The sequence below is a fragment of the Engystomops pustulosus genome, chromosome 6 (assembly GCF_040894005.1).
Source record: "Engystomops pustulosus chromosome 6, aEngPut4.maternal, whole genome shotgun sequence".
NCBI classification, from domain to species: Eukaryota; Metazoa; Chordata; class Amphibia; order Anura; family Leptodactylidae; genus Engystomops; species Engystomops pustulosus.
The window spans coordinates 82,938,738-82,952,423 of record NC_092416.1 but is presented as its reverse complement, the minus strand read 5'-3'; the positions used below and the strand labels follow the sequence as shown (position 1 = coordinate 82,952,423).

Genomic DNA, 13,686 nt, shown 5'->3' with positions numbered 1-13,686 from the left:
GCAGAATCATATTCTAGATATGTTTAGTAACCAAAGACTTTAAAGGACATCTACAACCAGATTACTAGTGGTAGACTGTCCTAATTAGCTTGCTCGTTACCAGTAAGGGGGGGTGGGGTGGCAGGCAGTGATCTTTATTAGTAATAAGGCTTCCAAATTACAGAAAAAGTAACTTTGTAAGAATATTAAAGGAACCTGATGTCACCTGAGAGCCTCATAGCACCACTGACAAGTAATTATACACGCCACACCCCCCGAACCCCCCCCCCCCCCCCAATCCACTCTTTATAGTCAGTTGGAGACGCGCATGCTCGAGATTTGCGGACAGCTGGCTGACAAAGAGTGGAAGCGTGCATAATTAGTTGTCAGTGGAGCAATGAGGCGCTCAGGTAAGCCTGAGCACCTCAGGGTCATTTCCATATTCTTATAAAGTTATTTTCTCTGCAATTCTTGAAACAATATAACTAATAAAAATCACTAATGAGCAAGCTAATTAGGACAGTCATCTGGTGGAAGATACTTCAAGGAAATGCTTCAATAATATATATATATATAATAATATAGATATTACTGATTTATTAATTTACTGATTTGAAAGTAGAATTGTATTATTGTTTTATTTTGCATTTCAGGAATGTCTGTTCTGTTACAGATATCTGTACTGAGTAGATCAGCACAATGCCATGTACAGTATACTCTGATTTCAAAACTTGTTCTCCTGGTTTCGGGATTCCCACCTCTCTTTAATCATGATAACATCAAAGGTCAAAATCATCTAAGTGCTACATAATGCAGTACGCAGATGATTCTCCCTCTAGTGGGCAGTAGTGGAAAATATAAAACAATGTATAATATTTATAGAAAAAAAGATTAAAACCAAAAATATCCTAAAAATAATAATATATATATATATATATATATATATATATATACACATATATATACATAAAAAAGTCACTCAGAGCACACTCCATTTGGGCTAGTAATGACTGCATAGGTTTCTATATGTAGGTTTCCAGGCAGCTCCATGTTTAAGAAAACTGCTTCTGTAATCTACCAATTATTTGTGTACTATAAAATTCTGTTAAAGTTATTTATTGAATAATTGTTTTTAAAAAGTGGTTTTATCTTATGATACTCACCACTTCCTGTCCAGCTCTGACAGCCATTGGGTCTTGGGGTTCCCCGTCAACTATGAGACAATATTCATTTAGTGTACAGAACTCTTGATCTTATATATACACAGGTAAGTGTAGAGCTCGCTTTAGTGTCCGTTCATCCTGGTTCTACATTTTATTACTTACCAAATGTCTGTTCTATTGAACTACTTTTCTGTTGCATCTGTTGACTCCCAGAGTACTGTGGGACTTGTGAGGGCTTCTCAGATCGTATAACTTGGCTGTAGATTAAATCCTATGCACACAATAGAAAATAATCACTATATGCAATGCAAATACATTTTTCTTAAGCAACACTTAAATGATCCTGTGGTTCCTGTGGAGCTTTGTTCCCTTCACATAGAACAACCAGGTCCAATGTTCACCTTTTATCTCATGTGCTGAAAATACTCAGTGATAAGGAAATTCTCCCGTCGTCATTTTGTGCAGTTTTAAGCATATATTAAAAAAAAGACTGTTTACATTCACTGACAGCAAACTGAGATTATAAAATGGCAATTTAAACCGTGAGTTATGAAAAAGTCATATACAATGTCAATATCAAATGTAAACATATCCAGTCAATACAAATCTGAATACCTGCGTGGAATTTTTTGACTGCTGCCTCTGTGGAGATGAATTGATAATGATGTGAGGGTTTAGTGATGAGTTTGAAGATTTAGTAAATCGCCGCTGTGATTCCCTCTCCAGGATCTCTGCTGGGGAGACTGAGCGTGGCTGTAGCTCTTTCCACTGTCTCTGAGGCATAAATGAATTGGGGATACTTGTGCTTTGCTGATTTATCTTATCTTGGGTATTTCTTAAGAAATGAAACATAAATTATAAGAAGTTACAGAATTCTACTAAACATTTTAATAAAAACATTTTGGTGAAAAAAAACACATTTATATATTGATCCTGGGAAGATGACATATCCCCCCTGGAACACAGTCCATAGGGCACATGCATCGTCGACTCTTCCCCTAGTTTTGCTGCATATTTAGGGACCCTCAGATATTATACCACTTCTGACCATGGGTAGTGTGTGGTAGTGCAAATAAGTTCCATTAATCTCTATACTGCTGAGCTGCAATACAAACACAAACCATGGTCCGGAGTGGAGATGTTTTTGGAATTTTTTCAATAGAATCACTTCATCTGCCCTCAGTTCAGGCCTCAGTTCAAGTGTCTCAGACATCTTACTATTTCACACATGCCGAATTCAAAATATGAAATTTGTGCTGAGGGGAGGCAAGGTTTAACTATAGCACTTCCCCTCCTCTCTCTATCTGCAGAGGAAGATAGATGGGCATAACTATGCGAAGACTGCTAGGTGCAGTTATGTTTTCACCAAAAGCCCACAACTATTTGTTCTTCACAGAAAATGTTTACTGCGAGTCCAGTACTATAAGCATTGAAGGATGACTACATTATAATCCTCATAATATGACTCATAACAACCTAAAATAAAAATAATGAGTAGCACCCTAAGGTGCTAGAGGTTACTCCAATGCTGTAATACCGTAGGGCTGCAGGTCTCTTTGCATTATCTCCAGTTTTGGAATCAGATATGGCACTATTAATATCTTCACTAATCAACTCCACCTGGAAAATGGAAAAATAAGATATTAGGAAACGGCTGACAATATAATAACCAGTTCATTTTCTACACTTCTGAATTTGCATGGCTTACCCCGATGTCATCACACTGAAAGAAGTGAACATCTGCTTTGGGTTGGTATCTTTCCTGGCATACTAACACCAATAGAGATCTCTGTCTATTGTCTGGGAGAAAAGTATCACAACGCTGGATGGCAGAGATCGGAAAAACTTCCAACTCCTCCTATGAGCACAAAACACCAAAACAAATCAGTTACTATGATTTATACTGTACATGTATTTGTGCACAATGTTCTAGAGAGGAAACAGAAGAATGTTGAACTGTTGAACCCATATCAAGGTAAAGGTGTATATGAAACTTTTCTTCACGCTTAAACCTTGGAAATATATTTCTGAGTATCTGACTATAGCATTGCTTTTCGAAAATAGTTATGGCAAATCGCAAGACCCTGCTGCTTCTATGAATGGCCTTTATTGCGGTGTACTGCTGCTACCCCTGCCACCCTCTGCGAAGGGAGCTCAAAGTCCATCAAAGTCAATCGGGTTGGCAGCAGTTCATTTTGATCCTTAAGGGAGCTGCTTTAAAATAAAAAAAAACTAAGACTGGGAGGCGTTGTTTTGACTTGGTGTCCTAAAGGTTAGATTGGACCCAATGGGGCACATTTACTTACCCGGTCCTGTCGCGATCCCCGCTGTGCGTTGTCCAACGATCATGGACTCCGGCGCTATTCACTAAGATAGTGCACCAGATATCCTGCATGTGTCGCTTCCCCGCTCAGGTCCGCTGGAGTTCACCTTCTTCTTCCTGGTGCATGTAACTGCATTGTCTTGCAACACAATTTGATTGTTAAATCCTGCGCTCAGTCCGAATTCGTCGGATCGCCCGACGGCCCGCACCCTCGATTTGTGTTGCATAAAAGCCGTTGCGATTGCGCAAAAATCCGATCGCGTGCGCCACAATCCCCTTTTAAATGCGGCACAAATCGGTAATCATCGGAATATCCAACGTTTGAGCGGTCAGCGGACCCTTAGTAAATGAGCCCCAATGTCTGATGCCAAACTGGACTTCAGACATGGTTCAGCTGTAACATAAAGGTAGCAGTATCTCATGCTTGAGGGGACATGTGAGGAGACAGGAAGATCAGAAATTGCACATTGTAGGCAGGGACCGAGTTACTGATATTATTCTGTGCCCCAGGAGATCGAATGCATGTGCATGATACAGTATTTGAAAGGATATTTGATCAGGATAATGGGAATGAACAGGAAGAGGTAAATGGAAAAACAAAAAGAAACAGTGATCTTACCTTGGACTCTACATCTAGAAGCTTAACAGCAGAACTGTTGACTTGCAGTATCATCTCTTGGATCCATATTCTTCCTTTTGCATCCATTTTGTTAAGTTTTCGAATGGCATCTTCCACTGTGTGAACATCATCATCTTCATCGATTTTGAAGGTCACCAAATGCTGAAAAAAATATATATAAAAAGTTAAAGGAGACAAGACAGAACAATATTTCTATGGCTGATCAGAAAGGACAATTAAAAAAAATACTAAAAAATTATATACATTGTAATTGTACATGTAAATGATCTGAATATGTGGAACTTCCTCCAAATTACTGGCCTTTGCATGAACCATTAACAAAGATTTTCACCACAGCACACTCAGGTAGCATATTAAATATCTTTTTTAATCCTTTTTCTTTTAATGGCAAAATTTGCCCACTTTGATATTAAAAAATATAATTTGCCTTAATGTCATTCAAATGTGTCAAAAGTGGCAAATAATGAAACTAGAGGAGATAAATAATAAAGGCTGGGTGTTACATGCTGTACTATGCTTCATGCGACAAAAATTTCTCCACTGAAGGATGCTTTATGGTGCACAGTCGGAGTGTGCGTCAGATTTAATGGGCAAAGTATTGCTGTATTGTGTCGCAGCCCCATGTTAAAGCTGCATGGAAAAAAAAGTGGTTCACTCTGCCGGAGCAGTGTGGGGTGCGCCAAATTCATGCTGAAGGTGCACCAGAAATCCTGAATCTAGCGCACTCTGCATTATACACAGAATGTGAATGTGAATATGCACCAATGTCTTTGGTCAGTGGTGGCAAACCTATGGTACAGGTGCACAGCCACGCAGTACCTTGTCTGTGGGGTCCCAGGCCTTTGTCCCAGCACAAAGTGTGACAGGACATAAAACATCCTCCTGCAATCCCAGGCAGCCCAGGACGTGCCACGTTCAGTGCTGTTTTTAAGTGGCATATCCTTGGCCTCACATTACTGCATAAGTAATGAAAAGTTGTAGAAAGTTGGATTATCATTGGATTTAGCTCTGGACCACGCAATTTTTCCTGTTTGGTAGCAAGCTACAACGATAATCTGAATTTCCTCTCCTTCTCTCTACACATATCCTCAGAATGCCAATAGATTGAAGGCTGGGGCAGAGCAGGGAGCAATAAATTAACAATGTTACTGCTTAAATTGCTGTGTTAGCACTTCATTATGAACAAGTGGGTTTTGGTTGTAGTTTGGGCACTTGGTCTCTAAAAGGTTCATCATCACTGTCTTAAGTAAATAGACATTTTTAACAAAATAGATCGGAAATAAAATTGATATATCATGCCCTACCTGTTGCTGCTATTAGTTTAGGGATGAAAATACTGCTGAGGGCTTCCCTTTAAGACCATCTAAACTAAAGTGAGCATTTACATTGTGCTGCAGAAGCTTTGTGGGATCCAATAAGACTGTCATATGGTAAATCTGTACTAATCATAAATTAATCTTGTGATTTCAAGCCAAAATGCAAAATGTATTGTCAAGGTTTTCATTATTGGTGCAGCAAAGTTCATCCTCACTAGAAGCTCTAACTAGATTAGAATAATACACATGTATGGTCAGAGATTAACTCTTAAGCCATGAAGAAGCCATTAGTGGGTGTGCCAGGCATTACAATGGTAGATACTCACATACCTGTATCGATGCTGTTTTTGTGCTACATTAAATTACTCATTATATATTTGCATTTCTGGTGTGAAGAAAATATCAACTGGGTGGGGCAAGAATGTTAAAAAGTCTTGGTGACTCAGACTGACCTAAAGGCTATTGTTGTCCTTGATGTCATCCTGTTCTATCACACAAATCTTACCCCTGACACACATGGAGACATCATTCAAATGGTAATCTTATGTGGTAAATGGTGAAAGTTCAGCACTTATGTAATGAGGAAAGATCATGCTGCCCAAACTTATGGCAGAGGTGGACCATGTACAGGCTGTATCCACGTGACTGCCATCTGCCAGGGATGGATCAAATACATAGTGATAAGAACAATGTAGTAAAAGACAAATCAAAAGTTGGATGCTTTTTCTGGATGCTGTATGTAAATAGTCTGTAACAGGGCCGGATTAAGGTTGGTGGGGGCCCCTGGGCGCAAAATCTGGTGGAGGCCCCCACTGATTGTAGCGTGCACACACGTCCTCCTGCTCACTATCCACTATCCCCGCAGTAACACCGCTACATACAGCCGCCTCGCCTCCAGTAACACAGCTACATACAGCCGCCTCGCCTCCAGTAACACAGCTACATACACCCGCCTCGTCCCCAGTAACACCGCTACATACAGCCACCTCATCCCCAGTAACACAGCTACATACAGCCGCCTCATCCCCAGTAACACAGCTACATACAGCCGCCTCATCCCCAGTAACACAGCTACATACAGCCGCCTCACCCCTAGTAACACAGCTACATACAGCCGCCTCCCCACCAGTAACACAGCTACACACAGCCGCCTCATCCCAGGTAACACAGCTACACACAGCCACCTAGCCCCCAGTAACACAGCTACATACTGCCGCCTAGCCCCCAGTAACACAGCTACACACAGCCGTCTCATCCCCAGTAACACAGCTACATAGAGCCGCCTCATCCCCAGTAACACAGCTACATACAGCCGCCTCATCCCCAGCAACACCGCTACATACAGCCGCCTCATCCCCAGTAACAGAGCTACATACAGCCGCCTCATCCCCAGGAAACACCGCTACATACAGCCACCTCATCCCCAGTAACACAGCTACATACAGCCGCCTCACCCCCAGTAACACAGCTACATACAGCCGCCTCACCCCCAGTAACACCGCTACATACAGCCACCTCATCCCCAGTAACACAGCTACATACAGCCGCCTCACCCCCAGTAACACAGCTACATACAGCCGCCTCCCCACCAGTAACACAGCTACACACAGCCGCCTCATCCCAGGTAACACAGCTACACACAGCCACCTAGCCCCCAGTAACACAGCTACATACTGCCGCCTAGCCCCCAGTAACACAGCTACACACAGCCGTCTCATCCCCAGTAACACAGCTACATAGAGCCGCCTCATCCCCAGTAACACAGCTACATACAGCCGCCTCATCCCCAGCAACACCGCTACATACAGCCGCCTCATCCCCAGTAACAGAGCTACATACAGCCGCCTCATCCCCAGGAAACACCGCTACATACAGCCACCTCATCCCCAGTAACACAGCTACATACAGCCGCCTCACCCCCAGTAACACAGCTACATACAGCCGCCTCACCCCCAGTAACACCGCTACATACAGCCACCTCATCCCCAGTAACACAGCTACATACAGCCGCCTCACCCCCAGTAACACAGCTACATACAGCCGCCTCACCCCCAGTAACACAGCTACATACAGCCGCCTCACCCCCAGTAACACAGCTACATACAGCCGCCTCATCCCCAGTAAAACAGCTACATACAGCCGCCTCATCCCCAGTAAAACAGCTACATATAGCCGCCTCCTCCCCAGTAACACAGCTACATACAGCCGCCTCATCCCCAGTAACACAGCTACTTACAGCCGCCTCGCCCCCAGTAACACCGCTACATACAGTCATCTCGCCCCCAGTAACACAGCTACATACAGCCGCCTCGCCCTAGTAACACAGTTACATACAGCCGCCTCGCCCCAGTAACACAGCTACATATAGCCGCCTCATCCCCAGTAACACAGCTACATACAGCCGCCTCACCCCCAGTAACACAGCTACATACAGCCACCTCATCCCCAGTAACACAGCTACATACAGCCACCTCATCCCCAGTAACACAGCCACATACAGCCCCCTCGCCCCAAGTAACACAGCTACATACAGCCCCCTCGCCCCCAGTAACACAGCTACATACAGCCCCCTCACCCCCAGTAACACAGCTACATACAGCCGCCTCGCCCCCAGTAACACAGCTACATACAGCCGCCTCGCCCCCAGTAACACAGCTACTTACAGCCGCCTCGCCCCCCTGTAACACATCTTTATATCTACCTTCACCGCTACCAGATATGCAGTCCCATGTAACATACACCTCAGCCCGCACAGCAACACACACACACATTCACTATATAGAGCATATACATAGCATATATAAAAACACACATCATATATACATATATTTAAAGGTGCACCTATATATGTGCATATAAATTTATGCGTGTATAAATACAGTACAGACGGTCCCCTACTTAAGAACACTCCACTTACATACGACTCCTAGTTACAAACGGACCTCTGGATATTGGTAATTTATTGTACTTTAGTCCTAGGCTACAATGATCAGCTGTAACAGTTATCACAGGTGTCTGTAATGAAGCTTTATTGTTGATCCTGGTTCTTATGACAACCCAACATTTTTAAAATACTATTGTCACAGATTCCAAAAAAGTTCTGGCTGGGATTACAATGATAAAGTATACAGTTCCGACTTACATACAAACTCAACTTAAGAACAAACCTACAGACCCTATCTTGTATGTAACCCGGGGACTGCCTGTATATGCATCTATGCATATATCCACAGCATATACATATATACACAGTATAAACATATATGCACAGTATATACATATATACACAGTAGATGCATAAATACACATATATACACAGTATATACATATTTAGGGCTCATTCACACGGCCGTCTGGGGGGACGTACATGCGGCCGCAAATTTGCGGCCTCATATACGTCCCCATAGAGGGCAATGGCGGCCCGGCAGCGGTACAGTGCCACACATGTATGGCACCAATCCGTGCCATACATTGCAGAAAGATAGAGCATGCTCTATCTTTTTGCGTGTGTGTGGCCGCTCAACGCTTTTTTCTATGAAGAGAGGAGGGATCACCTCCTCCTCCTCTCCAGCACATGGCGGTGCCCGCATGTTGGGCATACCTCGTGTGAATGTACCCATACACAGTAGATACACAGTATATACACATTTACACAGTATATACACGTATATACAGTAGATGCATACATACACATATACACACATTTACGCAGTATATACACATATATACACGTATATAGTCGATGCATACATACACATATACACACATTTACACAGTATATACACATATATACACGTATATACAGTCGATGCATGCATACACATATACACACATTTACACAGTATATACATGTATATACAGTCGATGCATACATACACATATACACACATTTACACAGTATATACACGTATATACAGTCGATGCATACATACACATATACACACATTTACACAGTATATACATGTATATACAGTCGATGCATACATACACATATACACACATTTACACAGTATATACATGTATATACAGTCGATGCATACATACACATATACACACATTTACACATTATATACACTTATATACAGTCGATGCATACATACACATATACACACATTTACACAGTATATACACTTATATACAGTCGATGCATACATACACATATACACACATTTACACAGTATATACACTTATATACAGTCGATGCATACATACACATATACACACATTTACACAGTATATACACTTATATACAGTCGATGCATACATACACATATACACACATTTACACAGTATATACACGTATATACAGTAGATGCATATGTACCCAGTATATACACATATATATAATAGATGCATATATACACAGTATATACACATATATTCAGTAGATGCATATATACACAGTATATACACATATATACAGTAGATACATATATACACATTATATACACATATATACAGTAGATGCATATATACACATAATATACATATATACAGTAAATGCATATATACACATAATATACATTATATATACACACAAATACATATTTATATACTTACCTTTAAGGGTTACTGGCCACAGCGTCAGCCGGGTGTTCGAGCCGGTGGGGGGTCTTTCAGGTGCTTGTTCGGCCGGGGGGGGGGGGGGGGGCGCGGGGCGCGGGTGCATTTTTCAGACGGGGGAAGCTGGGGAGGGCGGGTGCTCTTTCGGGCGAGGGGCGGCAGGCTTGCTCGTTCGGCAGAGGTGGGGCGGCGCAGGTGCTTTTTCCAGCCGGGGGGGGGGGGGGGATAGGCGGACGGAGAGAATTGCGGAGGGCAGGTGCTTTTTCCAGCGGGGGGGGGTTGGGGTTGTGACGGAGGGAGTTGCGGAGGGCGGGCGTTTTTTCCAGCGGGGGGGGAAGGGGGTTGTGACGGAGGGAGTTTTGGGCGGGGGGCGGCGGGAGTTCTAACATTGTAGCGCAGGTGGATGGGCAGGCGTGTTGGCGGTCGACTGTGCAGTGGGCGTGCAGCTCGGCCTTGCAGGGGGATGGACGGGGGGCGGTAGGCTCGGACATGGAGGCGGGTGGGGAGGAGGTGACCTATGCCGTGGAGGCGGGCAGTTGGAAGTCACCTGTGGCGGGGGGGCAGCCGGGCTTCAGGGAGGTGGCGGCACAGGAGTTGAGCCGCGGGGGTGCAAACTGGTGGAGGCCCCCTGGGGGGGCAAGATGGTGGGGGCCCCGGGGCTAGAGCCCCGTGAGCCCCGCCTATAATCCGGCCCTGGTCTGTAAGCAGTTATTGGTGTGGAGCAGAGTGATGCTGAGTTGACCACACCTGGCTGGAATACTGAATAAGTATTGCATATCAGCAAAACCTACGCCCAGCAGATGCCATCCATCGAGTTACACATGCTTATATATCTGGCCTATGGGATATCAATCACTGCTGGAGAGGACATCACAGTCTGACTCCTCTCCATCCCTGTGTGTTCTTACACGTTATTTGAATACAGTATCAACACTTTTTCTAAATAATTCTGAATTTCCCAGAACACAGAATAACATCACTGTTTACTTGTTGCAGAGTAACAGATCGTGATGATATGTGGGCCTAAATCCTTATTCCAGGTAACCCTGATTCTAAGCATCTCGCCTTAAATCAGCAAATCTGATAAATCAGTGCAAATATTATGTAGCTATTACAGAAAAGGTAGCCTGTGGCCATGAACTGATGAAGCTTTGCAAAGATAATTTTTTAACAATATGTAAATCAGCCTGCAAGTGCACTGGGGATGGGCCTTATATTCCTACAGACACTGCTTTGGCAATCATCTGGTCATCTATTGGTCCTCTATAACTGTGAACGTGTCAAGCAGTGTCTAAGCAAGGGATCTACCAATTGACAGCTCTTCCGCCAAAGGGGTTAGGCTTTTTTATGTAGATACTTTGAAAAACATTGATGATCTAAGATCACAATCCATCCATATAACCTGTATTAGATGATGAATACAGAGCACATTTGTTGTTTACTTTCTATATACATGCAGTTTCCTTGAAGCCGCACATTCGGAAGATTGTGTTCCCACATAATCAGTGGTTGCATGTCAGATATTTGTCGGTCATGTCAGAAGTGGTATTCAGGTGAAAGACTCTTTAATAACAGTATTGTCTTTGGGTCATTTATATAGGACAGCTCATGCCGAGCGCTGTGAACAATGAGATATATGACTCTGCTGACAGGTATCAATAGAATACTGGCATTTATGAGGAAATGCCATAGTGTACATACTTCCTCTGTGATTCACTGGTATACTTACATTGACTTGATATTGCGAGACATCAGCCATGATGACATTTGAATATTTCTTCCTTTGTTCTGTGGAATTAAAAAAAGATACTAATGATAAATTGTAAGATGTAAAGCATTTCCTGCCTGTCCGGCCTAGTTATACAGTGATGTGGTTATAAGAATTGTATTTAGCAATAAATAGCCAGAAGTTAAGTATTAAAGGGTTTTGTACTGTACAACACATTTTCGCCCTATTAGAAAACAGTCAAACCCCCTATATGCAAAACAATCAATTCATAACACCAAAGTCACCTACTCGTTTAACCCCTTGTTAACAACTTGATCATTTTGCAGCTTCCTGACACGGCCATTTTCTCAAATCTGCCATGTCCACGTGATTTTGATATATTTTTCTAGTGTCACAACGCACTTCATGTTAATAAAAAAATGTGCAATTTTCATTCAACATTTTCTACGGTACTTTTCTGAGACATAGTCATAACACCAAAATATCTTGATACTTGTCTGCTTTATTCTGACATGCTTTTTTTACATGTCCTCTCATTTATGTAGAGTGTTTCTCCTGAGTACGCCAATACCCCATATGTGGCGGTAACCTGCTGTATGGGCACACGCCAGGGCATTGATGGGAAAGTGCTCCATTCAGAGCAGATTTGTATTGTCACTTTTTAAAGGCTATACAATCTTTATTTTGTTTGGCAATTTACATATTAGGGCTTATTTTCTGTGAGATTAGACACATTTTGCAAATACTTATTGGTGAGATTTTATTAACTCTTGCATGTATGGAGGAAAAGAAAATCATCAATCTTTATTCTATGGATCACTACAATTATGGTGATGCCTCTTTTATATAGTTTTTTATGTATATTCTCATAAATTTTACTATAGAAAAACTAGTGTAGAGAAAATCTAAATTTGTTTTAGTATCACCATCTTTTTGAAGGTATAACCTTAGTATTATTCAGTTGATAGAGCTGGTTGAGGGCTTTTTTGTGGGATGAGTTGTTCTTTTCAGTGGTACCATTTTGGCGCACATAACATTTTTGATCACTTTCTAGTGATGAGAATTGATTAAAAATTAGTATGTTTGGTTTTTTTTACGGCGTTCACCAAGCAGGTCCAATAATGTTTCTGTTTTATTGCACAGATTGTTAAGGACGCGGCGATACATGTGGGTTTGGTGGTGTTCAGGGCACTTTCAATTTATTTAATTATTTGTTTTTATTAAAAAATATTTTTTCTTTTTACAGGTTGGCTTAAACAGGTGCACGTCAGTGCGCTGTGCCCTACTATTATGTCCAATGTCATGAAGGGGTTTTAAATCTACCATGAAAATCAAGCATAATTAACTAGGAACACTTACTGATAGATCTAGGCAGAGTGACTGGGGAGCTGGGGGCGTAACCTTAGCCCCTCCATGCTGTAGCTTCACAGGCTGTTACAGTGTCTCCCTCTCTGCTCCATCAGAACTTTCCCCCTCTCCATGCCTACGGTAATCTCAATGCAGCAGAGTAGGTTTCATCACACAGTGGGATGGGATAGTGCTCCAGCATTTAGGCACTAAGGACCGTAGGGTGGCACAATCTCACAGGCTGCACACAGTGAAGTGAACGTTAGTCCCTGCATCAAAATATAAAACAGGATGTGAAGCTGCTGTATGGATGGGCTTTTAAAACCCCCCAGAGCCCTTCTGGTGTATTAGGATAATTTTAGAAGTTGATTTTAGGGGATTTTAGTTGATTTAAGGAAGGAGGTCATGGATAACAATTATAAGAAAATAACCACTGTCAAAGTGCCTGGATCTAGGAGTATGCTTGATTTTGATAGTAGATTTCCTTTAATGACACAAACTAATTCTAGTCACAGTTTAGTTTGCATTTCTTGAATGAATGGACCCATAAGTGAAAGAAAAAACAATAGAAATATTTGCTAAGAATCAACTGAGAAGTCTTGAGAAAAGTATATAAAAGAGCAAAT

At 42.3% G+C, this 13,686-nt stretch overlaps 1 protein-coding gene across 2 annotated transcripts in view; it reads right to left on the bottom strand.

Annotated features, from left to right (window-relative positions):
• EPS8L1 (EPS8 signaling adaptor L1) overlaps positions 1-13,686 on the bottom strand; it is a 72,092-nt gene that overhangs the window by 20,852 nt on the left and 37,554 nt on the right. The window contains exons 1-8 of one of the 2 annotated variants that reach the window (XM_072156796.1): positions 13,073-13,206; positions 11,714-11,772; positions 4,085-4,246; positions 2,851-3,000; positions 2,680-2,762; positions 1,758-1,977; positions 1,305-1,413; positions 1,143-1,192 (exon numbers count right to left, since the gene is read on the bottom strand). In XM_072156796.1, coding sequence (XP_072012897.1) covers positions 1,143-1,192; positions 1,305-1,413; positions 1,758-1,977; positions 2,680-2,762; positions 2,851-3,000; positions 4,085-4,246; positions 11,714-11,743 — 804 coding nt within the window. In that variant the 5' untranslated portion in view covers positions 11,744-11,772; positions 13,073-13,206. Of the gene's footprint in view, positions 1-1,142; positions 1,193-1,304; positions 1,414-1,757; positions 1,978-2,679; positions 2,763-2,850; positions 3,001-4,084; positions 4,247-11,713; positions 11,773-13,072; positions 13,207-13,686 lie in introns of those variants that run through there. The other variant, XM_072156795.1, reaches the window with a different exon arrangement.